At 47.2% G+C, this 27310-nt stretch overlaps 1 protein-coding gene across 1 annotated transcript in view; it reads right to left on the reverse strand.

The window, feature by feature from the left end:
• The window catches only part of GLP2R (glucagon like peptide 2 receptor), a 50562-nt gene extending 23898 nt beyond the window's left edge, over positions 1-26664 (reverse strand). Inside the window, exons 1-6 of the mRNA XM_036452201.2 lie at positions 26282-26664; positions 17196-17283; positions 15217-15321; positions 11133-11251; positions 2706-2812; positions 691-844 (exon numbers count right to left, since the gene is read on the reverse strand). Of these exons, the coding sequence (XP_036308094.1) occupies positions 691-844; positions 2706-2812; positions 11133-11251; positions 15217-15321; positions 17196-17283; positions 26282-26470 (762 nt within the window). The 5' untranslated portion in view covers positions 26471-26664. The remainder of the gene's footprint in view (positions 1-690; positions 845-2705; positions 2813-11132; positions 11252-15216; positions 15322-17195; positions 17284-26281) is intronic.
• Positions 26665-27310: the final 646 nt, after the last annotated feature.

A 27310-nucleotide genomic window follows, 5' to 3' on the forward strand; every position in this document is an offset into this window, starting at 1 on the left:
GCTAAACCAAAGGCAGTACTAGCCATCGGGATCCAGCGACAGAAAAGGAAGAACAATGTGTCAGAACCTAGCTGGGTTTATTCCAGGAATTCAGTCAGTTTGACAGGCTACTGAGTTCATCATTAACAGGATAAAGGAAAAACCATGTCCACAGATGCAGATTTCAATGTGGGAAAGCTTTGCTGCTTTAACAAGTAGTAAAAATAGCTCTTGCCTGATGGACTCAGTGGATAGAGCATTGGCCCACAAACTGAAGGATCCCGGGTTTGATTCTGGTCCAGGGCATATACTTTGGTTGCAAATTCCCTGGCCCTGATTGGGGCGTGTGTAGGTGGCAACCTATCAATGCATCTCTCTCACATTGATGTTTCTGTCTCTCCTTCTCTCCCTTCCACTCTCTCTAAAAAATCAATGGAAAAATATCCTTGGGTGAGGATTAACCCCCCCAAAAAACAATAATAATAAGATGGATCTGGTTTAGTTCTTCTTTATATAGAATACCTTTCCCACCCCAGGCTGGTCAGTAGCCCCGCAGTGAAATTTCTGCTGCTGATTCTCTTTACCTGCCCCACTCTCGGAGGTGACGCCTGTCTGACCACAAAGCCTCTGGCCCCCGTTACCTCTCTCCTCCCTCTCCAGCCCCCCTCCCTGCCCTCTGACCCAGCACTGACCCCCCAGGGGAGGACATACCTCAGACATGTAGGACACCCACTCCTTCTCGGTGTCGGGCCGCCTGGAGTAGGAGTTGTGGAACACGATGTCCTTCCCCAGCACGGCCAGGGCTTTCAGGATGAAGGAGGCAAAGAGGTTCATGTGGATGTAGTTGCGGGTGCAGTGGAGCTTCCTGCACAGGAGGAACAGGTAGTGCCTGAACCGCTGTGTACCCTCTACACTACAGGGTGGAGGTGCTGTGTAGGCTCCAGAGCAGGCTGCCTGGGCTATGTGACCCAACTGCCCTGTGACCCATTTTCCTCAACGATGACGCCAGGATAATGACAGCTAACACCTGTATAACATGGTCACCTATGCCGCTATGTCCCAAGCCACGTACAAGTGAGTGCTTATGAGTACCCTTGCTCCTTCTAACCTCTGAAGGAGTAGGCACCATTATTGCCCTGACTTTACTGCTGGGGAGACCACAGCAGAAGGGTTAAGTCACTTGTCCAAAGTCCCAGAGCAGCAAGTGGTAGAGCTGAGATTTGAACCCAGAAACTCCAAGGCTATAGCATTCGGCTCTCCCAGGCTCACGGCCTGTAAGAACAAGAGTGCTTGCCTCCAAGGGCTATGAGAGGATTCAGTCGGTCATGGGTGGGAAGTGCTCACATAGGCACACACTTAGGCCTCGCCCACCTGAAGCCTCCTGCAGGCTCCGAGTTATCCTGGCTGATAAAAGCTGCACCACTGGGCTCTCACAGGCCCATAGGCCAGCCTGGGCCCCTGGGCGGCACATGCCTTGCTGTAGAGCTCTTTGTCTTTTTTAATTTTGAAGGCAGATTTGAAGCAGTTCCTTGCACCTTAGCATTTACGTATCATTCTCCCTAACTAGACTGGGGACTGCTCCAGGGCAGGGACGGGGTCTTACTCTACCCAGCGCCAGAGGCCAACAGACACGCAGTAGACCCGGGTTCTGCTGAAGTTACTCCCTGCAGCGCCGGGCCGCTTGGCTCTCTGGCTTGGTGCTGAGACTTTGGGAGGGTGAGTGGAGGAGGTCACCCACAGCAGTGGGCCGGGGCTGTGTGATTCTCCCGTTGTTCAGGAGTTATTACCCAGCTCCAGGAGACAGGGACCACCCTGAGATTAAGGGTCACATAGGGCCAGACCTGGGCTTGGAGAGCCCAGGTGGGGAGCTGCGCTGGAGCTAGTATCCAGGTCTGCACGGTCCCCATGCAGGTCTCCTACTTCCATGCCAAACTCTCCTTCTGCCGAGTTATGTGCTCAGTGATGTTCCGGAAAGGGCTGAACTGAGAGAGCCTTGGGGGCTCCCCTGCGGCTCTAAAAATGTCTCACTCTGGGAATTTTAAAAAACGTGATTGAAAAAAAAGCACTGAGGCTTGGGATTCTGAAAGAGAGCACCAGGGAGTGAAAATGCTGAGGCGCTGACTGCCTGGTTGTGGTCCTGGCTCCATCACTTCCCAGCTGTGTGTGATCCTGGGCCGGTTCCTCAATCTCTCCATAGTTGAGTAACTCACTTACAAAATGGGGGTAAATAACAGTGCTAATCTCCTGGAATTAGAACTAAGCTTCATTCGGATCAGGATGAGATTTAAATGACTTAGTGCGTGGAGCATGCTTAGGACAGGGCCTGGGCACCAGCACACACAGCTAATTGGAGTCTGAAATCCCATCTCTACCCCTCATGCATCTGCTTTGGGGCGTTTCTGAATCTCTGCTGAAAAAATAATGCCTCTGGCTGCTCTGTGGTGAGAATGGGCTGTGGGAGCAATTGGTGTGATCAGGACTTTGGAACAGGGCACATGGGTTATCCTATGAGTTAGGGACCCAGATCCCACTTCTCACTGCGCTTGGTAACAGGTGACTCTGTGGCTCTTAGTGGACCTCTGATATTTATCTCCCTTCCTCAGACTCCTTTCCAGCTCTGATGAGCCCGGCCACCACCCAGTCCAGTCTCCTACTGCATTCTGGAGGTAGCCAATGTGCAAGCTCCAGGCACACGCCTAAACACACGTCTGCAGAGTTCCACTCACCGAAGAAACAGGAGGAGAGTGAGAGCCAGGAGGAGGGTGACCGTGGAGAGGGAATAGCCCACGGTGTACAGCAGCTGCAAGGTCGACAGCAAGGCGTGGTGTTCCACCTGAGCACAGAGGAAGAGCGGCCGTGATCACCAAGCTAGCTGGCTGTGGCCTCCACCTCGAGCTCCGTGCCCAGACCATAAAGGTTTTAGGCAGCACCCCAACTTTGTTGGCACCCAAGTGAGGGACATCTCAGAGGCCAAGGCGCCTTGATGAGTAAAGAGTCCCACAGCCCAGCATTGGTGCACCAAGATTCACAATATCATAAAAGAATTGTGCCAGGACAAGAGGGTCCCTTGGGAATGAAGACAGGATCTTTGCCCCTGGGTGTGCTATACCTAGAGTAGAGTGATTTATTCTCTCTCTCTCTCTCTCTCTCTCTCTCTCTCTCTCTCTCTCTCTCAGATGAGATCAGGTTTCCAATTGGATGTCTCTTTCCTAAAATAACTTTTCATAGATGAACTCTTAGACAAAGACCTTATAAAACACTGGAATATTTTCTGTGAGTCCCAGGGTAGCCTGATTGTGAAAAGAGGACAACTTACTGGAAATTCTGTTTTTTATTAAGTGAGATTCTCCATTGGAATCTCACCATTTCTTTCAGTCCGTCGTACATATCACCATCAAGATGCTGTGGGCTCTTCTACAAAATGCATTTACAAACAAAAATCTTGACAATGTTTTTTTTAAATCCCACAGTAAATACTCATTATCTGCTAAATTATGTCTTGCACTTATCTGCATAACTCTTTTATTACTTTTGTGAAAGTAAACTTGAGGTACGGTAGCCTGCACATGTTTAAAGTATAAACCTCGATGAATTTGGACATGAATATAGCTGTGATTTCATTACTACATTCAAGACAGTGAGCATTTCCATCACCTCCCAGAAGGTTCTGTGACCCTTTGTAATGCCTCTCCTCTCACTCTTCCTGCCAGCCCATGTCCAGGCAAACACTGGTCTGTTTTCAGTCATTACAGGTTAGTTTACATTTTCTAAAATTCTATATAAAATTAATTTTATGATAAGTACTCTTTTCTGTAAGGCTCTTTCCCTTCAAATAATTATTGTGAGATTCATCCGTGATATAGCCCATTCCTTTTTTATTGCTGAGTCGAATTCCATTGGGAATGCACCACAATTTATTGATAAACTCACCTACTGATGGCCATTTGGGGAGTTTTAAGAATTTGGCTTGTACAGATAAAATTGCTATAAAAATTTCTGTACAAGTTTTTATATGGGCATAGATTTTCATTTCTCTCAGATAAATACCTAGACATAGAATGGAGGAGTGGTATGGTGTATGTTTTAACTCCTTAAGAAACTGCCAAGCTGTTTCCTAAATGAGTCATATCAATTTACATCCCCACCGGCGGTGTATGAGAGTTCCAGCTGCTCTAGAGTCTATTAACACTTCATATAATCCGTCTTTTAAATTTTATCCATTCCAGTGGGTGTGTAGCCGTGTCTTATTGTGATTTTAATTTGCACTTCTCTAATGATTGATGATGTTGAGAATAATTTCATGTGCTTATTTTCCATCTGTATATCTTACTTGGTAAAGTATCTGTTCAAATATTTGGCCATCTTTTCAATTGAATTGTTTGTCTTAATTGTGCATCGTAAGTGTTCTTTAAATAGTCTAGATATAAATCTCTTGTCAGATTGTGTTTTGCAACTATCTTCTCTCATTGTGGGACTTGCTTTTTAATTTCTTAACAATGTCTGTAGAAGAGGAGAAGTTTTTTTTTTAATCAAGTCCAATTTATGAACTTTTTCTTTTTCTATCCTAGTTTTAAAACCCTTACCAAGGGCCTTAGGATTTTCAGTTATGGTTTTTTTCCTAGAAGTTTAATAGATTGGGCTCTTACATTTAGGTCTGTGATCTATTTCTACTTTATTTGCATTCAAGGTGTGAGGTAAGGATAAAAGTTGTGTCATAGCAACTGGTTTTTCCACCATTTGGTCAGTTTGCCTATTACCCTTTAATTATATAGGATTGTTCTGGCACAATTTGTTGCTAATATTATTCTTTCCCCTTTGAATTGCCCTAGCACTTCTGTAAAAAATCAAATTCCTTTATATGTGTGGGTCTGTTTAAGGGCTATATTCTATTTCATTAGTCTATATATTTATCTTTATGCCAATGCTGCACTGGCTTGATTACTATAGTTTTACAGAAAGCATTGAAATCAATTAGTGTTACTCTTACACTTTTATTCTTTCTTAAGTTTGTTTTAGCTATTTCATATCTTTTGCATTTCCATATAAATTTTAGAATCAGCTTGCTAGTTTCTACAAAAATTCTGCTGGTATTTTGAATTGGATTACACTGAAACTATGAATCAATTTAGAGTCCATGAACATAGTATGTTCCTCCCTTTAGTTAGATTTTTTAAAAATTTCTTTTCACAGTGCTTTGCATTTTTCAATATATAGGTACTACTCATCCTTTGTCAAATTCATCTATATGTGTTTAATATTTTTAATGCTGCTATAAATGATATTGTTTTCTTAATTTTAATTGCCTATTGCTAGTATATAAAAATACAATCAGTATTCTGCAACCTTGCTAAGCTCACTTGTTAATATCAGTAGGACTTTGTGTAGATTCCTTGGAATTTTCTGTAGATGATCATGTTCTCTGTGAATAACATTTTTACTTGTTCTTTTTCAAACTCTTTATTTCTTTTTACTTCTCTTTCTTGTTCTCTTGCTCTGGCTAGGATCTTCCATTGAACAGAAGTGGAAAGAGTGAATTTATTACCTTGTTAAAGATCTTAGGGGAAAGCATTTGTTTTTTTCACCAATCAGTATGATGTCAGCTGCAATTTTTTTTCAAGATGCCCTTTTATATAATTTCCTGTGGCTGCTGTAACAAATAACCACAAATTTGGTAACTTAAAATAACATGATTTATTGTCTTGCAGGCTGAGGTCAGAAGTCTAAAATCAGTTGCCCTGGGCTAAAATCCAAGTCTGAAGGCTGCTCTGGGGTTAGCAGAGGCATGAATTCCCCAGCACAACTGGCCCGCTTTTCAACAAAGTGGGCTCCAAGAACCAAAAAACCAGCAAAGAAAGAAAAGAAAGAAAGAAAGAAAGAGAGAAAGAAAGAAAAAAAGAAAGAAAGAAAGAAAGAAAGAAAGAAAGAAAGAAAGAAAGAAAGAAAGAAAGAAAAGAAGGAAAGAAAGAAAGAAAAGAAGAAAAGAAAAGGAAAGAAAAGAAAAGAAAAGAGAAGAAAAGAAAAGAAAAGAGAAGGAAAGAAAAAAGAAGAGAAAAGAGAAGAAAAGAAGAGAAAAGAAGAGAAAAGAAGAGAAAAGAAGAGAAAAAAGGCTTATTACTGGTGGTAAGAAACTAGAAATCTGTGTGTTGAGTTGGTTAGAGCAGCGGTCGGCAGCAAACTGCGGCTCTCAAGCCACATGCTTTGCCACTCTGTTGACTAATGAGTTTGCCGACCACTGCATAAGGCATTACCCTTACCCAGAAGTTTTGACTTCAGGTTTAAGACAATAGTACATTATTAAGATGTTTTTTAGGTGTTTTTCCCCAAGGCAGTGGTCAGTAAACTCATTAGTCAACAGAGCGGCAAACTGCAGCTCAGGAGCCGCTCCTTAGTTGGACCTCCGCCCCCCACCCCCCAGTACACAAATTTTTGGGCCTCAGGCCTCTAGTTTATCATAAAAAAGAATCAGTATGAATAGCCCTGGCCAATGTGGTTCAGGTGGTTAGAGCACCATCCTATGCACCAAAAGGATGCCGTTCAATTTCTGGTCAGAGCACGTACCTAGGTTGTGAACTGAATCTCTGATGGTGGTATGTATGAGAGACAATGTTCCTGTCATACACTGATGTCTCTCTCTCTCTCTCTCTCTCTCTCTCTCTCTCTCTCTCTCTCTCTCTCTCTCTCTCTCTCTCTCCCCCCTTTCCCCTTCACTCTAAAAATCAGTAAAACATATCCTTGGGTGAGGATTTTTTTTTTTTTAAAGAATAGGTAGAAGTGAATAAAACAATCTATAAGTCCATAGTGATATTCAAAAAGAAGGAAAGGGGGAGAAGGTCTTCTTTCCAAGAGATGCCACCTAGTAAATGTGGAAGGATTGATAGAGCTTGAATCCACTCAAGCACACATCATCAATGAAGGTAGAACACTGATGAAGATATGTTAGGGAGAAAGGTAAACAATGGTACCAAAGTAGCCTCCTGCCAATTAGTGACTAAATACAAGAGGAGAAATGTGCCTTTGTCATGGAGAGATCCTGGCTGTCACTACCTACGCTATGTTGACCTGAAAATAGAAAGGTTTTTCAAAGTGAGATCCTAAGGATATCTATTCCTGTCATCCTGACCCAGGCAGAAGCCTGAATAACGTTCTAACTGGGAAACAAAGGCAATGGGCACTTATGAGGAAGGGAAGGGGAGCAATTACATCAACAGAAAAAAGAGCCTGGTTCTGGGAAGAAAAGCTATAAAAACTGGGGATGGGCGAGGAGAACAACTGGGGAAGGGTATGATGAAACATTGGTTGAGATGATGAAATAAGTGTTGATTTTATTTAGTTAGAATAATGGCATTATAGCTATATGGAATAATGTTCTTAAAATTCAGAATAAGGAATAGTTAGTGGCAAAATTTCATGATGTCTGCGAATTATTTTTAAATATTTCAGAAAGAGAGAAAATGTGCCAAAATGTTAATACATTTTGTATCTAGATAGTGGATCTAGTAGTGTTTATTATTATTATTTTAACTTTGCTATATATTTGACTATTTCAAAATAAAATATTGGAAAAATAGATATCTATCAATTGAGATATATATTATAGGTTACTAGAGACCCAGTGCATGAAATTCGTGCACTTGGCCGGGGAGGGTCCCCCTCAGCCTGACCTGAGCCCTCTCACAGTCCAGGAGCCCTTGGGGGATGTCAGACTGACGGCTTAGGCCTGCTCCCTATAAGCCAGCAGTCAGATATCCTTAGTGCTGCCACAGAGGCAGAAGAGGCTCCTGCCACTGCCGCTGCTCTTGCCAACCATGAGTCCAGTTTCTGGCTGAGCAGTGCTTCCCTGTGGGAGCACACTGACCACCAGGGGGCAGCTCCTGTATTGAGCATCTGCCCCCTGGAGGTCAGTGCGCATCATAGCAATTGGTTGTTCTGCTGTTTGGTTGATTTGCATATTAGCCTTTTATTATATAGGATATTAAAAATTAAAATGTATCATTAAAATTGAAATTATAACATATAGGAATTAAATTTTGTATTTGAGAATAGGGAGAATTTTTATAAGAGCAAAGGACACAGCTTGAAGTAAGGCAAGATAACAATTTATTTAAAACTTCTAAGCACAATGCTATACCAAGGAACCTAAACATACTTGTTAATACTTATGCATGTGCACACACACATACACACATGTGCAGACACATGCACAATCTCTTTTAAAAAGCACTTTTTAATGTGCTTAAGGACCCCCACTGTGTTGTCAGTTGGGAGAACATATTTTGTTTGCCAAAACTCTAAAGGACAGAGATTTACTAACACTAGCCTTTTTTGGGCAAGAGTTCAACCCTCTACTAGAAACACAGGTAAACATGGCCAGAAGTTGGTTTTGCTTTTTTTGTTCTTTTAAATATTTGAATTCTTCGAAATCTAGCCGTTTGCCGAGGGGAGGAGGCAGTGCCCTTGTCCTCACTTTTCTAAAGAGAGTCATCTTTACTTCCTGTCTTGGAAAGTGTTGTTGTCCCTGTCCACTGACTTGGGCCACTGCAGATCTAAGTCCAGAGGAAGCAGCAGGCATCTCGCACCTGCGGGTGAATCCTCCCCAAGGCCTAGGTTGCCAGCCTCAGCTGTACATGAGAATCACCTATTTAGCACCAGAGCTGATTTCTGGGCTTCACCACACACCCACTGACTCAGAATCAGTGACACCATTTCTTCAGGATTTATTATGTGCCCACTATATGTGAAGGCTTTACAATACTAGGTTACTTGAGGCCCAGTGCGTCCCGGTACTAGGCCAGGGGCAGGGTGGTGGGTATTCAGATAGAACAATGGTCGGAAAACTCATTAGTCAACAGAGCCAAATATCAACAGTACAATGATTGAAATTTCTTTTGAGAGCCGAAAACTGACTTCTGCGCATGGGCCACGAAGTTTCAATTGCACTGTACGTGCGCGCCTACACATGGCATTTTGTGGAAGAGCCACACTCAAGCCAAAGAGCCGCATGTGGCTCACAAGCTGCAGTTTGCTGACCACTGAAATAGAACTATGATTTGGTCATTGTTCTCAAGGAGCTTAGTTCAGAAGGGAAGGTAAGAAAGACAATTTGTCTAATTCAAGCCATGCAATTAGCACGCGTCTGGTTCCTGGAGAAAGTAAGGCAGATGCTTGAGATAAGCTGAATCCCATTCAACCAGGGGTATCATCTTAATACCATAAGCGTGTGACCTGTCACATGGTAAAACTGTAAAAGAATCATAGAATTCTGTTAACTTAAATCAGGTAATAAAGTGAAAGAATTCCCTGTGGGTGAGGATCAAATGGAGGCTCTTCGTGTCTGAGGGGAAGATGGTACAGACTGGAGAGCCCAGGCATGCAACGCTCACTCGGCTCTACAGTCAGGGAGCCCGAGCGTGGGGCAGGGGCAGGTATGGTTTGCAGTCTGCAATCAGGGCAGAGAACTCAGAAGTGGTTGTGAACTGTCTAGAACCCAGGACAGAGGAAAGGGCAAGGAGTCTTCCTGGTCTCAAAGCTCCTCAGGGCCCCAGCCAAAGCCAACGGGAGCTTTCTGTTGCCCTTGACTGCCTTCTCACCACACGCCCAGCCTGTTTCCCTCCACAGGAGCCTGTAAATCCAGTCTCTCTCCTCTGCACCCCACTGAGCTCCCTCTCTCTCTCTGTCTCTCTGTCTCTCTGTCTCTCTCTCTCTGTCTCTCTCTCTCTCTCTCTCTCTCTCTGTCTCTCTCTCTCTCTCTCTCTCTCTCTCTCTCTCTCTCTCTCTCTCTCTCTCTCTCTCCTGGGCTGAGTTCCTGCAGTGGCTCCTGCCTGTCCCCCCTGCCTCTGCCTCCAGTCCAGCCTGATCCCTGCCTCTCTCTCTGACTTGACAGGGCAATCCTGAAGCTTACTCAGTGATGTCCCTTCCTTTCCAACTGTGCCTACTCCTAACTCTCTGTTGGCATCTCCAGGGACCTCCACTTTGACCCTGTGCCACCCGAGACTCTAGTTTTTGGAGGCATGTCACGTCTGATTGGCTGAAAGAAGCCCAGATGTGGCCCTAGACCTCTGATTCCCAAGCACCTTCCCTCTGTCCGTGCTACCTTTGGCTCTCACTTTGAAGGAAGGTGAGTGGGATGTGTACAAACAGGAGTTGTTTGGGGAGAATAGTTTCCAGAATAGAGTCCTGGAAAGAAAATGTGTGGGTGGAAGAAGGAGGCATGGATTGGTTGTGCGCCCAATGAACATTGCTGAGCAGCTATGGTGACCCACTGCCAGTCACAGTGCTGGGCCCTGGTGACAATGTTCACTTCCACCCAAGGGTGCTGACTAGGGCTCAGGTTCTCTCTGGAAAGCTGTATTTCTGTTAACAATTGTGTGTCTATGTACATCCTCACAGCTCTCACGTGCAATAGATCCTACCCCCGGGGTGGATGGGAAGCAGAGTCACAGAGAGGGGAAGGGTCTGGCTATGAAGAGCCAGGAATTAGAGTCTGGACAGCAAACAGGGCTGTCTGGCCCTCGAACCTCAGCTCGGAATCCGGGGCTCGCTGTGTTCCCTCAGGCCCATGCACCGCCTGCTACCACAGAGTCCGCTTTCAAAGGAGAAGGCTACATCACAGAGAGGCAAGCGTGGGAGCATGTCAGAGCATGATGGGGAGCGGTGGCCACTCCTGATGGGGTGGCCACAAAAGACTTCACTTTGAAGGAGACATTGACTGAAACCTGAATGGTAAGAAGGAGAAGCTGCCGGCTGGCATGGCTCTGTGGTTGAGCATTGACCCATGAACCAGGAGGTCACGGTTCAATTCCCAGTCAGGGCATGTGCCTGGGTTGTGGGCTGGATCCCCAGTATGGGGCATGCAGGAGGCAGCCGATAAGTGATTCTCAACATTGGTGCTTCTGTCTCTCTCCTTCTTCCTTCCCTCTGAAATCAATAAAAATCTATTTAAAAAGGAAGACGAAGCACAAAAGAGCTGAGGAGAGGTGTTCCAGGGAGAGGGAATGGCAGCAAAAGTGAGTCCAATGCAGGCAAGCTTGAGGAGGGCTCTTCATGTGGCCCCTAAGCCAAGGGGCCATGGAGGGCCATGGAGGGCCATGGAGGGCCTGGGGCAGGGCAGGGCAGTTAGGGCACTGGCATGTTCTCACTGAGATGAGGGCACTCACTTTTTTTTGGAAGCTGTGGTTCTCAGAGCATTCGGAGTCATCCTGCCAAACGGTGCGGTTCACCAGCGTCTGCCAAGTGCCCCGAGCCAGGCAGCGTCTGTAGGCCCTTCCCGGGTTCTCTGCAAGTAAACACAGCTCTGGGGGAAAGGTCGGCTCCCTGAGCATGTGGGGAGGCCTGCTCCTCCACCAAGCTGTGGAAAATTCCAGGGAAAAGGGACTTTTAGCATCCCTACTGTTTATTTGGGATGGAAAGGAAAACAGGAAAGCCTCTACATTTCCTCAGAAGCCCTGACCCACACTCCTCATCTTCTCCTCAAACCTGCTCCACCCACAGGTCTTCCTGCCTCCGCTGATGGCAAACCCATCCTCTCAGGGGGCTGGCCCCAGCCTGCTTCCTATCTGTCATACCTTCCTCTGGTCCATCAGCCCATCCTGCTGTCTCTACCTTCCAACACATCCAGAATCTGACCACCGTTTTGCACCTCCTGCTACTGTCCACACAGGACCCACCCTCACCTCTCACCTGGACTATGTGAACCCTTCCAATACCTGTCAATGCCTCCGCTATCATGGGCCACCATTAGGCCAGCCATCAGAATGAGCTTAAACGCACGTCAGTCACATCATGGGACGCCTCACTCAAACCCATCCCAGGGCGCTCAGAAAGCAGGTCAGAGTCCCAGGGTCTCCCACAGCATCCTGCAGGGTCTGGCCCCAATGCTCTCTGCCTAACCTCCCATTGCTTCCCTTCCCCCTCCACTCCAGCCACAGAGGCCTCCTTGCTCCTTGTGGAACACATCAGACACGTTGCCCGAATACTTTGCAACTTGCACTCATCAACTCCTCCCTGCTGAACACTCTTCCTCCATTGGCTAAACCCTTCACCTCCTTTAAGTTTTCACTAAAGCATCACCTTGTCATAAAGCCCATTCCAACCTTCCCATCTCTTTCCCTCCCATCTTAGTTAGAACACATCACATTCAAATCCTCTCTATACTTTACTTGTCTGTGATGTTTCTTGATTGTTGTTTGTCTGTTGCTGGAATATGAGCCCCACAAGGAGAGGAACTGTATTTGGGTTTTTGGTCACTAATATATCGAAACACTGAAAACAATGGCCAACACATAGTAGGTCTTCAATAACTATTTGTTGAATGAGTGAATGACAGCAATGCCACCTGACACAGTGTTCTCCACATCAGCCATCATTGCTCTGTGCTGGGGATGCACGGACCAAGGAGACACAGCTCCAAGTCTAGCAGGAGATGTGCACACAGACATGCCACCAAGTGCTGTAAACGCTAAGGAAACTAAGAAGCCTCAGAAAGGCGGGGGGCATTGCACTTTGGGGAGCAGTCGGAAGAATTTTCTAGAAGAATGAAAGTTTCAAGCTGAGGACTAAAAATGGGTTATAGACAGAAAAGCGTGGGCAAAGGCACTGGGTGATAAAAGCTGTGCAGGTGTAGGAGCCTGGGAGTTGTCTGTTTGGCTGGAGTGGAGACTGGAGAAAATGCTAGAGAGGTCAGCGGGGCCATGGGATAGAAGGTCTTGAGCACCATTTAGTGATGTTGGTGATGAGCCAATATAATCCAATGTGCATTTGAGGAAACTCTGTGAAGGTGGCTGGAAGGGGGCCAGACCTGAGACAGGGGACCAGTGAGGATGGGAGCAATGGCTGAGAGCAAAGATGAGCAGTGGAGGTGGGGGGGGGGGGGCAGGAGTGGAGGAGGAGTGGGGTCAGGGGACTTGGCTTACTAGCCAGATGAGGGATGTTAAGGGGGCCAGGTGGAATAGGGATGGTTTTCTCTCCCCTATTTCCCACTCCTCTCTATCCCTCAATACTCACTTCCCCTGATGACAAGTCTTTTTTTTAATATATTTTATTGATTTTTAAAAATATATATTTTATTGATTTTTTAAAGAGAGAAAGGGAGAGGGATAGAGAGTTAGAAACATTGATAAGAGAGAAACATTGATCAGCTGCCTCCTGCACACCCCCTACTGGGAATGTGCCCACAACCCAAGTATATGCCCTTGACCGGCATCAAACCTGGGACCTTTTAGTCTGTAGGCCAATGCTCTATCCACTGAGCCAAACTGGTCTTGGCATGATGACAAGTCTTGATTGTTCTATCGCCGGTATTTTAAAAACGCTTTCCTGTTCTCTCCAACCTCCTGCCTTTGCCTGAATCCATACCCTCACCATCTCTTTTTCTGAACCACTGAAGTAGCTTTGCCTCCCTGACCCCTCCATGCCTCAGCCCAACAGCCACCGGCTACCAACATCATCTCCCCACACCACACATCTCATGTCTTTCTCCTGCCTTAACACCTTCAGCAGCTCCACATACTCTTCTCTACAGAGGCAAGTTAAAACCCTTAGCATAGCATACAGTTTCCTGCCTCATCCTCAGTCTTATGTGCCGTTGCAGCCTGTGTCCCCTGCTACAGCCTGCGTCCGCACTCCCTCAGGCTCCCTTCTCTCAGCGCACTGCTACCCCTCTAACCTTACCTCACAAGAATGCTTGTCCATCCCGACTTCTCTAACCCCCTCCGCTGGCTCCACATTTTCCTTTTACTGCAAGAACCCATCTGGATTCTTAAGGTTTAACACACAAAAGGTTGAGTGAAAAAACAACTTCTTACCTTTTGTGAATCACATCCCCCTTAGCACATTCTAGAAGCCCACACTCATTTGTTTTAAACCTTAACTCCACTTTTTTGTACGTTTGGATTTGTGATCACTTTTTCGCTTCAAGTGAATGGACCTCTGTTTTTAGCTCTTGGGAAGGAACAGGGAGCTGGTGGAGCTGGTGGTGATGGTCTGTTCACGTGCTCTTGAGGAGACCACCCACAATTGAGACCTTAAAGACCAGGAAGGGGGGGGGGGGCGTTCAAGGAGCTGGACGCAGTCTCAGCTTCAGCTCCCATTGACGAAGCACCTACTGTGTGGCTGACTTGGTGAGTGCCTTCTCACTTACTCCTCAGGACGAACTTAAGTGTTGGCTATTACAGACAAAACCACAGTTTTGAGGGCTCTGGCAATTTGCCAAAAGTCTGAGTGTAGAATGAAGGGGGGGGGGCGGGGGGCGTCTAACCTTAGAGCTTCTGACTCCCTGAGCAATGTTATTCACTCATCCCTGAGCTGAACCCTAGGCTCCAGCAAGCTCTCTACGTCTTTCCTCTCACCTTCCCTGGAGCCTCACATCCTCGTGTCTCCTGGGCTGATTCCAGAGGACAGTTTCATGAGTGCTCCCACCTAGAAGTCTGTCTTCTTTGAAAAATCCCACTTTTCACCAGAAGCCTCAAAAATTTGAAACCAAATTTCAGACCATTTCCTGGGCTGAAATTCAATACAAAATATCACCATCTTGCCTTCTCAGAAACCCATTCTCACTTTGTTTTGCCTGAAATTTTGTAACTGCGTATGTTTCTTGAGAATAGTCCTCAAGATTTCACCTGTGCTCCTATTTGTCCATGGTCTTTGGTCAAAGGTTAAAGAGTTCTAACCAATCATTGTTCCTCCCTCCTTCCAGTGAAACAACCAAGAGGCCACTTGCTGGGGCAGGTGGGATGGGATAGCATCCTGACATCCTAAATAATAGTCACTTCCTTGAAGCAGGACCAGGGCAAGCTAAGAGTTAAATTCTCCATCTAAGTCCCATGAGGCTTAAAAACACCAGTTCAAGAGCACTGCCTCCCAATGCTATTGCCAGGGTGGTTGAGGTTGTATGGATGTGAGCATCCCATCTTTCTCCCCCACCTCTTCCTGCTCTGCAGGATAGTGATAATTCTGACCCTCACTGCAGCAAATTCTGTGGAAGCCAGGCCTGAACCCTATCATTTCAAAGAAAAGAGGACAATTATATTAATAGAACATCCAGCACAGAATTGCAGAAGACAGGAAATCTTCTAAGGTTTCCTGGATCACGGACAGGAAACCTTAGAAGGAAACCTTTTGTGGGAGAAGAAGAGTTGAGAAAAGCTCTTGGTTGGAGCCCTTTCTCTCACTGCTCCCTGGCTGGTCTACCAGGAGGACCAGCCTTTCAGGAAACTGTCAGGAATTGGTAAAATGAGACATTACCTTCACTCCACCAAGGTAGGTATGAAGGGCAGGGAACGGAGACATTTCCAGGAGAAGAATGAGGCCAGCATACATACCGATCAAAGGTTCCATTGCAAAATATGCCTGCGGAGAGAAGAAGGGAGGGGTGAACTACGGTGCTGGAGCATCAGGCCCACTGATGGAGAGAGAGGCACTAGGAGACCAGAGCCCACCTTCCGGGCATCAGAAGCTGTAGTCACCGACACAGGGACCAGCATGGGCATCCCACTCTCCAGGAAGGTCTAGCATGAGGAACAATATGCAGACAGAATGCTAGTGCAGCCAAGCACTGTGGCTCTGTCTCACCAGCCTGACCTCTGGCAGCGGTCTCATCAATTACGTCAATGTGTACGTCACGCTGACTTCGGTTTACTTTACACAAACGGACTCTCACAGAAACTCGGGGTCAGGAGGACACTTGGAGATTCAGCCAGCACCTTATGTTCCATAACTTACTAAATACTTGTCAAACCTTCACCAGTTAGATCCCGGAACACTCTTCCTGTGAAATGGGCAAAAGGACCAGTAGATGGAAGGGCATCTATGGAACTGAAGTTTCTTGTGGGTCATGTTTCTCCATTTGAATAGTAACCTGTAGATTACTATGAAATATTTGGGCCACGTCAGGCTCAGGGGATGATGCACACAGCAGGCAGTACTTGGTGATGAGAGGCTACAGAAGGAGTTTCAGGATGGATCCCAAAGGTCTATCTATTTGGCAGGCTCCTCATTTCTGAGAACCAAGCATCATCCCCCACCATCTGCTCCTGACTAGGCTAGATCTCAGGGTGAGCAGCAAGGTTACTAGCTTCGGGATCCTACAAGCGCAGATCTGCCAGGTATGAGCAGCTCAGGCACCTTGCGGACCTGGCCGCCAAGGATCAGCACCCAGCATCTGTGTGAGGCAGAGCTGAGCTGCTCAGAGCGGGCTTGAGATGAAGACCTCGGAAAGCAGTATTCCCCAGAGTGGGAGATGCTTCCTGTAGCAGGTTAAGCCTCAACTGCTGCCTGCCTGGGCTGAAGGAATTGATCCAGGGAAAAGGGGGGCGGCTTGCAGGTTGGCACTGCCTTTGGGTCAGGAAAATAAACGGAGAGTTTCCAATGTCTGTCAGCCTCCAGTGCCTGAGTGAAATGATCTGCAGGAAGCCCAGAAGACAAGGAGCTTTTAGCCACGGTCCCTGGCACTCAGAGGCAGTGAGCCAATGCTCCTTATTAATTTTATTTTTTCTTTAAAAAGTAAAAAATCTGAACACACTGAAAGAGTCAGTATGTGGGTAGGAGAAGCAGTGGACTGACCAAGCTACTAGCAAACCTGAACCTGAACATGGTGCAGACCTGGATAAAAGAAATGCTGTGACTCAGTTCCCACCTGAGACTGAAGACCCCCCAGCCCACTCAGCACACACTCAGGAGATTCCCTGGTTAATCTATGACAGTGGCCCAAGTGATGTGATTGGGTGGTGAGTGTGCTGTGACAGGTGGCTTTCATCAAAGATGCCACAGGTATATGTACCTCATCTCACTTGTCCTTTTACTGCGAGAGTTGGAGATTCCTCTCTGGAACCCGTGTAAGCCTTTGTAATTGTCTGACCAACCAAACATGGCAGAAGGCACTTCTGAAGTTGGGTCATAAAATGAGACCTGACCGGTGGTCATGCTTGTCCTGGGAATCCAGCCAATGTGCTGTGAGGGGGCCCAGGCCGCGTGGAACTTTTCTGGCCCACATCCCCAGCTCGACTCTCAACTGAGAGCCAGCTCCAACCCACCAACATGGGTGTGAACGAGACTTCAGATGATTTCACCCCAGCCTCTGAGTCTTCCAGACATTGTAGATCAAAACCAAGCCATCCCCAATGGCTCGGCCTGAGACATAGTAAATGATTTTTATTATTATTTAAAGACAATAAGACTTGGGACCATTTGTTACACAGCCATAAATAACGAATACATGTGCTTACCAGAAGGTACTTTGAGTAAGTCTCTCAGGCACTTCTCTCTGTACTGAGCCCACTTTCGAGTTGTCTCCTCAAGGAGAGATCCTGTAACCTAAGCAGAAAACACTGTGTTGACCCCTATTTATCTGCAAGCACAGAAGTGGCCTTGTCATCGACTCATACCATGATTCTCAAACCTTCCACCCATCATGGCCTGCACCAAGAAATAGAATTTGTTGGCATCTTATGTCCTATTATATTTAAAGATACATATAAATTTTATATTTACTCCATAATCTAGTCATGGTGGTTTCAATGCAACTATGAAAGGTTTGTTGTTTTTTCCAAAGTCTTTAAGAAAGGCTTATATCTCAAGAGGATGCAATATGCTCATCCTGAATTTTCATACCTGACCAGATGAATAGTTGCTGGCTTCAAAGACCATGTGGATGTCAAAGAGAGGGGCAGCACACTCAATCGTGTGTCAGAGAAGGGCCAGAGGAGTTGCAGGGGTCTGACCCCAGCCTTACTGTCCACCTCACCCCAGCCCAGCCCACCTCGGTGCCTGAAGGTTCAGAGTCAAAGACAGTGGGCAGATAGATGCTCTGTTACTGAAGGTTTTGGGATTTTTTTTCTTTCTGACATTAAACTATCTCATCCCATAGAACCTTAGTTATACAGAAAAAAAAATTTTTTTTTTTTTTTTTGCTTTCTTGGTGATTGGATTATCTAACAACTTCTAACTGTGTACCACTTCATATATATATATTACTGATTTTTTTTATAGAGAGGAAAGGAGAGAAATAGAGAGCTAGAAACATCGAATAGAGAGGAACATCGATCAGTAGCCTCCTGCACACCCCCACTGGGGATGTGCCTGCAACCAAGGTACATGCCCTTGACCGGAATTGAACCTGGGACCCTTCAGTCTGCAGGCCAACACTCTATCCACTGAGCCAAACCAGTTTCGGCAACACAGTGGACTCTTGAACCACATGGGCTTAGGGCTTCGATACCACACCCCATGCAGTCAGAAATCCATGTATAACTTTTAATTTCCCCAAAACCTAGCTGTCCTCTGGTGTCTGTGGAGGACTGGTTCCAGGACCCCCTGCAGATGCCAACTCTGCAGTTGTTCAAGTTCCCTAAATAAAATGGTGCAGGTCAATGCATACAGCCAGCCCTCCACATCCTCAGACTCACACCTACAGATCAAAACAGTTCAGGTATTTATTTTTAAAATCCACATATAAATGGATCCATGCAGTTCAAACCCATAGTGTTCAAGGGTCGACTGTATATATTGGCCGGCATACAAGGTCAAGTGACATTCTTACCTGCTTCCAAACAGATTCTTTCCCTACTGGCTCAGTGCTGGCACCGTTGTCCTCTCAGTCACAAACCAGAAACCAGGAGCTGTCCTCTACTCTTCTCCTTTACCTCCACATTCTGTCCTATGTTTCTGTCCAGCTTTGCCTCCCATTTCCTCCACCTCTGGCCTGGTGCCACTGTCTCCTCTTCCCACTGTTCCAGCAACAGGTCCACAGGGCAGACTGAGGGCAGAGCTCTCTTGCCTAAAGTCTTGCATCCTTGGCTTTGTTGACTCAAGATTTCACTCAACCACCCAGTCCAAGTCTCTCAACTTCAGTCCTGCTCTTCCACAACTTCACATCTTTGCACTTTCTCCCACCCTTGTCTTCACCTAGCTCTCTCTCTACTCATTTCTCAAGCCTCCACTCAAGCCTGTGAGCCCTGGCCACCCTTGACCACCTCTCTTACTGAAGTCTTGAGCTGGTAAGCCTCCTTTCCAGTGTTTTTTGACCCTACACCTGCCCAAGTCCTATGGCCCATCACATTGTACTGCCATCGGCGAGTGACTTGTCCATCGCTTTCATTACCCCATACATTCTGTGAGGGCTGAGATATGCCTTTCATCTCTGAGTACAAGGCCCTACCTAGCACAGGGCTGGAGTTATTGTCCTCATTCTCCCACTAAAGAAACAGAGGCACAATTGTGGGGTGAGGCGGGGGGACATGAACATGGAATCTGGGCAGGGGGACATGAACATGGAATCTGGGCTAAAATCAACCCGGTATCCAGTTGGCTTTGAGGCTTTGTTTCCCTCACGAGGATGACCAAACTCATGTGCTCTCTTGACCAGGTAGATAACCTGAAAGAATGAAGTAGACAGGTACAACAACAGGTAGTGAGGAACTGTTGTAAATTGGGCAAATACTCCACCTAAAGGTATTCAAACACACACACACCCTGAACAAAACAAAACCAACAAGAAAAAACAACAACCCATAGAACAAATGAAAGAAACAAACAAAAATCACAACTCTTATAAGCTTAACTGATAGCCAGTTTTCACTTCCTGAGTAATTAGTCCAATCTTGCCCCCCCCCCCCAATATTATAGCACTCATGATCACGTGTGTGAGTAGTTCTTTGCATTTCTTTCAGAGCATCACGGCCAACTTTTTGAAAAACAAATACGGTCATTCTTAGACTAGAGGGTCCCAAACTTTCTCAATTCCTGTTGCTTTTGGTGTCTCAATAATTATTCCACAGCACCCTTATGCTAAAAGAAATATCTAGAGAGAGGATCCAAGATGGCTGCTCGGGTAGACATCTAACCGCAGCAGCACACAACAATTTCAATGGAATACAACTAAAATGTAGAGTGGACATCGCCCAGAGCTACAGGTAGTCAACTGAATGAAAATTCTACAACAAGAAGGAAAGAGAAAACCAGAAGGAAAATCAGAGGAGCTGAAAAAAAAAGCCTAAGGTACGGAGACATGCTGCTCGCCCGCACGCACGTGTGCGCGGAGAGGTCGCAGCCGGAGAGGAGGAGAGGGCTGGGTGCTGCCTGGTGTTCCCTAGCATGAAGGAAATAAAACCTCCAGCTTGGGCTGAACCCCCGAACCGGCAGCACTGAGCCCCAGTTATGGGCCAGACCCTGGGGACCCAGGCTCCGGCAGGGGGAGACGGGGCTGTGAGGCGGAATCCCAGGGGAGCAGCGAAAAGCCGGGCCCCCAGAGTCGCGCACGCGCAGAGGAGAGTCTGTTGACTCTGATCCTAGACTCCCCTAGAGGGAAGGAGAAAAAAAAGCTCCAGACTGGAGGAACGAGACAAGGAGCAGGAGGCCCTGCCAGACACCGGACACCGGCCAGCCGCGCACCAGCAAGGAGCCGGGCGACGGGGCCCCCAGGGGGTGGGGGTGCCCCTGAGCCTTCGACCGCTGAGCGCAGGCAATGGAGCCAAGACTGGGGACTGCTTCCTGGACAGCGCCGACCCAAGCAACAGGCTGAAGCAGCGCAGGAGCCCGCAGAGAACAAACGGGTGCCACAGGCCAACCTGCTGAACTCCCAGGACAAGAAGGAAGAAACCGAAGAAGTTCTCAATGTGAAGAAATCAAGTGAGAGCAAAAGATAGTAAAATTACTTAAGAAAGAATACAAAGAAGATCTTGAAAAATCAAAGACTAAGTCAGAACTCAACTCACCAGCCAACATTGCAACCTAAATGTGTTTGTTTGTGTGTTGTTTTTTTTAAAAAAAAAAAAAAAAAAAAAAGGACAGAATGTTGGAACAGCGGCGGCCAGGCCTAGAGTGGCCAGGCACAAGGCAGTGGCAGCCCGGCCCAGAGCAGCAACAGCCAGGCCCCAGAGCAGCAGCAGCCAGAACCAGAGCATCAACAGCCAGCACTGGAGCAGCCAGACCTGGGGCAGTGGCAGCCAGGCCTGAGGCGGAGGCAGCCAAGCCCAGGGTGGCCAGTCCAGGAACACCCAGACCCAGAGTGGCCAGGCCCGGAGAAGCCGGGCCCAGAGCAATCGAGTTGGGAGCAGCCAGGCCCAGAACAGCAGTAGCCAAGCCCGGAGCATCCAGGCTGGGGGCGGCCAGGCCCAGAGCAGCCGAGTCTGGTGCGGTCAGGCCCTGAGCAGTGGTTGCCAGGCTGGGAGCGGCCAGGCCCGGAGCAGCCGGGTCTGGTGCGGCCAGGCCTGGAGCAGCAGCTGCCAGGCTGGGAGCGGCCAGGCCTGGAGCAGCAGCTGCCAGGCTGGAAGCGGCCAGGCCTGGAGCAGCAGCTGCGAGGCTGGGAGTGGCCAGGCCAGGAGCAGCCGGGTCTGGTGCAGCCAGGCCCAGAGCAGCAGCTGCCAGGCTGGGAGCGGCCAGGCCTGGGGCAGCCAGGCCCGAAGCAGCCGGGCCCAAAGCAGCCGGGTCAGGTGCGGCCAGGCCCAGAGCAGCAACAGCCAAGTCCAGAGCAACTAGGTCAGGAGCGGCAGTGACCAGACCTGGAGTAGCTGGTTGTGGAACAAACTAGAGCAACAGAGGCCAGGCCCGGAGCAGCCAGACCCGGAACAGCTCACTCCTTGCCTGCCCCTGCCCCACGGCTGCCTCTCAGACATGGCTGGAAACTTTTGTGGGAACTTGAGGGTCTGCTGAATCAAGTGATGAAGGCTTAGATCTGGATGTGTTGAGTTAGTATAGCGCTGGGGTGTTGATCTGTGAGTCCCTTGGGTAGGGCCTGGATGAGGCTGGTTGACCTATTTGGAAATGTCTTTTGTGTGAAGTGTATCATTGGGCATGTGGAGGTATTATTGATATGAGAAAATGCTGAGTAACTGATTTACTATCTGAAAAGGGATTTACTATCGGGGAAAGGGAGGGAGAATGAGACTAAACATAAACTGTGCACCTATGGATGAGGACAATGAGGGATGGGGAGGGGGCAGAGGGTGGGGTGGGAACCTGGTGGAGGGGGGAAGAAATGAGGAACCTTTGTAATAATATGAACAATAAAGATTTATTTAAAAAAAAATATCTAGAGTTCCACTTATTAAGCAGGTAGGTCCAAACAGCTCAGTAATTACTTACATCCTAACAACTTAGTGCCCACTGGAGAGCGCACAACTTCTCAAACCTAAGACTCAGACCAGACACCACCACCTTGGTTCCACATTGACTTTTGTGTAGTACTTGCTCTTTATCACAGCAACTTCAGAAAACCCAGCTTTGCACAAACACAACGTCATCGAAAGGAATGCAGCATGATATAATATTGAAACCATGAACTACCTCAAGTTAGTAATTCACATAGCATCTGGCAGATGTCATGGATTGCTGCTTCCCTCGAAAAATTAAAATATCTTACAGCACCCCTGTGAACTCATAGCGTGCCCTGGGGCACCTTAGCACACCAGTTGGAACCCTGAGATTAGCCAATAAATGATGATGATGGTGATATTGATGATGATATAATTGGCATGTATCCCTTGGTTTCCGTTCTTAATGAGTTTTGAATCTCCATTAGTAATATATCTCTCTGCGAATGGCCCAAGAGGCAAGATGGAAGTTTATTAACACATTAGGATGTTTTGCATCCTAATGGGACCATAAGTAACTCTATATTGTTTTTATAAGTTTAGCAGAGAAATTGATAAATAAATTGTAAACTTCCAGAATCTTCCAAGTCATAAAAGTAAGACCTTTCTTGGCTAAAGGGCTGTGTGTGTGCTTGGGGCCCTCCCTGGGACCTGGCTGAGGAAGAGACAATAAAACCAGTCCTTTATGTGAGATGTCCCTGGATAAACACTTCCCCACCCCTGCTCTTTGCCATGACTAATGGCCATGTTCAAAAAAAGAAAAGAAGACAAACCATAAGAAACACTGAATTTAGTCAGTCTAGGACAGTGGTCAGCAAACGCATTAGTCAACAGAGCCAAATATCAACAGTACAACGTTTGAAATTTCTTTTGAGAGCCAAATTTTTTAAACTTAAATTTCTTCTAACATCACTTCTTCACAATAGACTCTCCCAGGCCATGGTATTTTGTGGAAGAGCCACACTCAAGGGGCCAAAGAGCCACATGTGGCTCGAGAGCCGCAGTTTGCCGATCACGGGTTTAGGAGAGCCAGGCAAACTCCGACTGTCTCCCCAGGTGCATGTCCTAAGACACAAGAGGCAAATCCAAGTTCAATCACAGCCAGGTCCAAACAGTAAAGAGGAAAGGAGGTACACGAGTGATGTTTCTTCTGGAAAAGTCCAGCTCAAGTCTGATTCCTCTTTCTCTTGCTTACATAACAGCATCAGTGACTAATTTGGCTGAGAAGGGATTCAGGGAAACATTCTTCTGTTGACTTGCTTTAAATATATCTTCTAATATTACTTGTCACAGAAGGAATATATGTCATTGTAAATAAAATTAAAATTACAGATAAGCAAAAAAGGAGAAGATAAAAGCCCAACGTTACTACTCAGAAGTTATCATTTCTGCACACGGGCATCCTTGTTCTTCTCTTTTTTATTTTAACCAAAAAGGAAATTGTGTTGTTCTGGGGCCTCTTTTTCACTGAGAGATACATTCCTCTAAAACACCATGTTAACAGCTACGGTCATTTTCTGGGGATGAATGTGGTATAATTTATTTTTAAATTCTCTAGCTTTGGACATCTATGTTGCTTTAGCTGGTTGCTAATATAAATGATGCTGTAATGAAAATACTCTGAATTAAACACATGAGCACATCTTTATTAGGAGAAATTTCTTGAGTTGGAATTTCTGGGTCATAAAGTACACATTTTTAGAGGGTTTGATAACGTACTTACGCCAAACTATCATCCTCGCCAAATAAAACTTTTTTTTAACCTAAAAATGTACCTTCTTACAATCCCATCAGCCATGTATGAAAGAGCACCAACTCACTTCTTGATAGTCTTAAAGAGTTTGTGTTTCGATGCCCAAGGCAACTGCTAATTAGCTTAAATGGGTTGTAAGGAGGGGGAGGCAGAGGGGCGACAGAATTATTTCTCTCCTTGAATTTAGAAACAAAACTATCCCTGAGAATTTCTCATTATGTGGATTTTTATAAAGACATCCTGCCAAGAAACACACCACAGTCATTTATAATCCACGTGGAAAGAGCATCTTGGAGCAAAATTCAGCATGGAAGTCTGCACCACGCCTTGTCATGTAAGCATGTGGAGAAGACTAGGGGCTTTGAGACAGAACCAGGAGGAGGGCCATCGGGATGACAGACACACTGCCGGACAGACAGAGGGCAGAGGCTCTGAAAACAGCCTGGGTGGCGGAGCGGGGCTGGAACATGCTAACAGGCACATGAGTGATTATGAACGTTGCGCGAAAGGGCGGCTTTGTCAGTGTCATAAGCAGGCCTGAGGCCCCGCAGAGTCTGCTGTTTTAACAGATAAATGCCCGTATGCCAGCAGCTTGCAAGGGATGCAGGGGAAGAAAGGGCGCATTTCCTCAAGCACGCAATGGCCTCCCGGCTCACGAGCTACATGACCACCTGTGATCACTTAACTCCTGTGAATCTCCATCTCCCCTTCTGTAAAATGGGTTCCGTAATCGTCCTTTCTCAGAGGCTCGGTGTGGGTTTGAGCAAGGTGATTTACGATAAGTGCAAGTTCAGCAGTGCCTGGTCCTCGTAGGCCATCAGTGCCTCGCTGTGGGTAGAATTGTGGTCGGCAAACTGTGGCGCTCGAGCCACATGTGGCTCTTTGGCCCCTCGAGTGTGGCTCTCCCACAAAATACCACGGCCTGGGCGGGTCTATGTTGAAGAAGTGGCGTTAGAAGAAGTTTAAGTTTAAAAAATTTGGCTCTCCAAAGAAATTTCGATCGTTGCACTGTTGATATTTGGCTCTGTTGACTAATGAGTTTGCCAACCACTGGGGTAGAAGGTGAAGAAAACTAGACAGTTAGCTGAATCTATTCAGCTTTACTGTGAGATAGAGAACTGAAGCAAGAGTCAGGGTTCTGTGTCAACCTTCCCATTGGCCCTGTTAGAGGCAGGCCACGGTCACCTGCCCCTCAGAAATGTTCTGGACACTGACCACGAGGCTGTCACCATGCAAGACTTCCAGGAGACCATGGATGGGCTCGTGCCTGCAGTCTGCTATGAGGGCCTGAAGTCAGCTTGGAGAGAGCTGTGATGCTCTAATTCATAGGGGTGTCCTGCCTGCTTACTCCTGGGCTAGCACCAGAGAAAGCCTGGTTGGTGACCACATGAGAGCTGGTACCCAGCCCGCCCTCTAGGGGGCAGCAGGGGTTTAGGACTCAGAAGTGCATATGGACCAAAGGAATAAGAGAACATTCCTCAAGGCCCCTCCTTTACTTAGATGAATGGAACTGGATTCCTTCGCATGGCAGCCCAGGATAGCAAAGGAACCTTGGAAAGGGAAGGTTCCAGCTGCTTAGATGAGAATAAGACAAGCTACCGGAATGCCCGACTAAAGAGAACGGTTACATACATTAGAATACCTCCTTAAAGCCCTTAAACCTCATGCCATGGAGCTACCTTTACTGACGTAGAAAAGCGTTCAACCTTCCCGAGACTCAGTTTCCTCATCTGTAAAATGGGACGAAAGAATTCCCCTCACAGGGCTGCTGACAGCCTGGCACCGAACCTGCTGCATAGTAAGTGGTCAAAAACCCTAGCCTGTGTTCTTAGTGCATTTTTTTAAGAAAAAAGGCATATTGTGAGATAACAGCTATGATTAGATCCTGTGTTGTTGTTTTTAAAAAAGAGACATAAATAAATTGTAGAAGTATGAGCACCAAAATGTGAATGAGGGTGACCTCTGGGTGGTGGCATCACTGTGAGCTGTCGCCTGTTATTTATCCCTCTTCGGATTTTATAAATTTATTTTTTAAACAATGGACATCCTATACTTTTAGAATGAGAAGGAAGGAGGGAAAGGAGAGGAAAAAAGGAAAGAAAAGATAAAAAAAAGAGCTACCCATTCACCCTATACCCTCACATGTAAGAGGATGATGAAAGCAGACAGGAGGTTATATACAGTGAGTTTAAATGCTATTTAGAGTTCATACCAGCCTGGGGAAAGATTATACTAGGACGAAAAGGGGAAACCAGGATGCAAAACGTTTTCTACATCATCATCTCAGTTGTGTAAAAAGTGCAAAGAGAAAGGATTTGAGGAAAATATGCCAGAATATTCACAGTGATGGCCTCTGGATGCTGGGATTACATTTTCCAAATTGCCTACAAGAGGCCTCAACTGCTTCTGTAATCAGAAAGAACGTACCACCGATAACGATAACAACAATAATAATAAAAACCGCTCTTACTTGCTTGACGGAAACCAGAAGTAGCAGCGCGAGGAAGGGCCGCGCAGGGGACTGGAGAGAGCGCTTCCCAAGGGAGGGGAGTGAGCTGGCCCCCGGGAAGGCAGGGACGTGGGTGGGCGACACATGGACCCCCGGCCGGGGCCCCGCGGTCCTCCTCCCGGGCCCTCTCCTGCTCGGTTCCAGCCTCATCTTCCTCGCAGCACCTTCACGAGGGCGGGCACATCTGTCTGACAGCCCACGATGCACTGCAGGCAGCCCCCGTTCGCATCCCTCCGTGTGCAGCGAGGAAATGTTTGCACAAAGTCTCTCCACCCTGCGTCAAGAGCGTCTGGACCCGGCTGAACCAATCTACTGACTCTCCATCGTTTCTCATCAACCGAGGCTCAGCCCCGTCCGGCCCCCCCAGGCAGCGAGAGTTTTCCCAGACTTCCCCCCAGTCGGCTGTGCTTTCTGGGACGTCCTCTGCAGAGGCCCAGGAGCAAAAGCCAAGCGGCCCGTAGGGTCCACCCCCGAGGCCTGGCCGTGGCAGGCTCGGGTTCGAGCCGCAGAGGAACAGCCGGCAGAAAGGATGGGCCTCAAGCCAATTCTGAGGTGGGCATCTTCATGATGGAGACATGTTTTGCTAAGGTGTTAAGATTGCCCAGGCCGGGCTGAGCCGAGCCGCCGAGGTTGTCCAGGCCTCCGTGGGCCCTGTCTGTGCCAAGACTTCACAAGAAACAGCTGCCCGGCCCAGGAGAGCAGCTCCTGACCCAGGGTCTGAGGCAAACACCCAATCAGTGGCCCGCTAGGGGTGTCGAACTCAATCAGAGAAGGGGCCAAAATCTAAAATCCAGCCTAAATCGCGGGCCGAATGGTTTACTGAACAGTCATAAACTGTCATTGTGATGGAAACGCAGCGGAGTGCAGTGATGACAGCGCGGTGCGGGCCACATTGCAAGGCCTGGCGGGACGGATTTAGCCCGCGGGCCTTGTGTTTGACACATATGGTACACGGTGGCACAGCAACTCGCTGGGAAGTCAGCTACGCCC

Source organism: Pipistrellus kuhlii, unplaced genomic scaffold (assembly GCF_014108245.1).
Source record: "Pipistrellus kuhlii isolate mPipKuh1 unplaced genomic scaffold, mPipKuh1.p scaffold_m20_p_23, whole genome shotgun sequence".
Lineage (NCBI taxonomy): Eukaryota > Metazoa > Chordata > Mammalia > Chiroptera > Vespertilionidae > Pipistrellus > Pipistrellus kuhlii.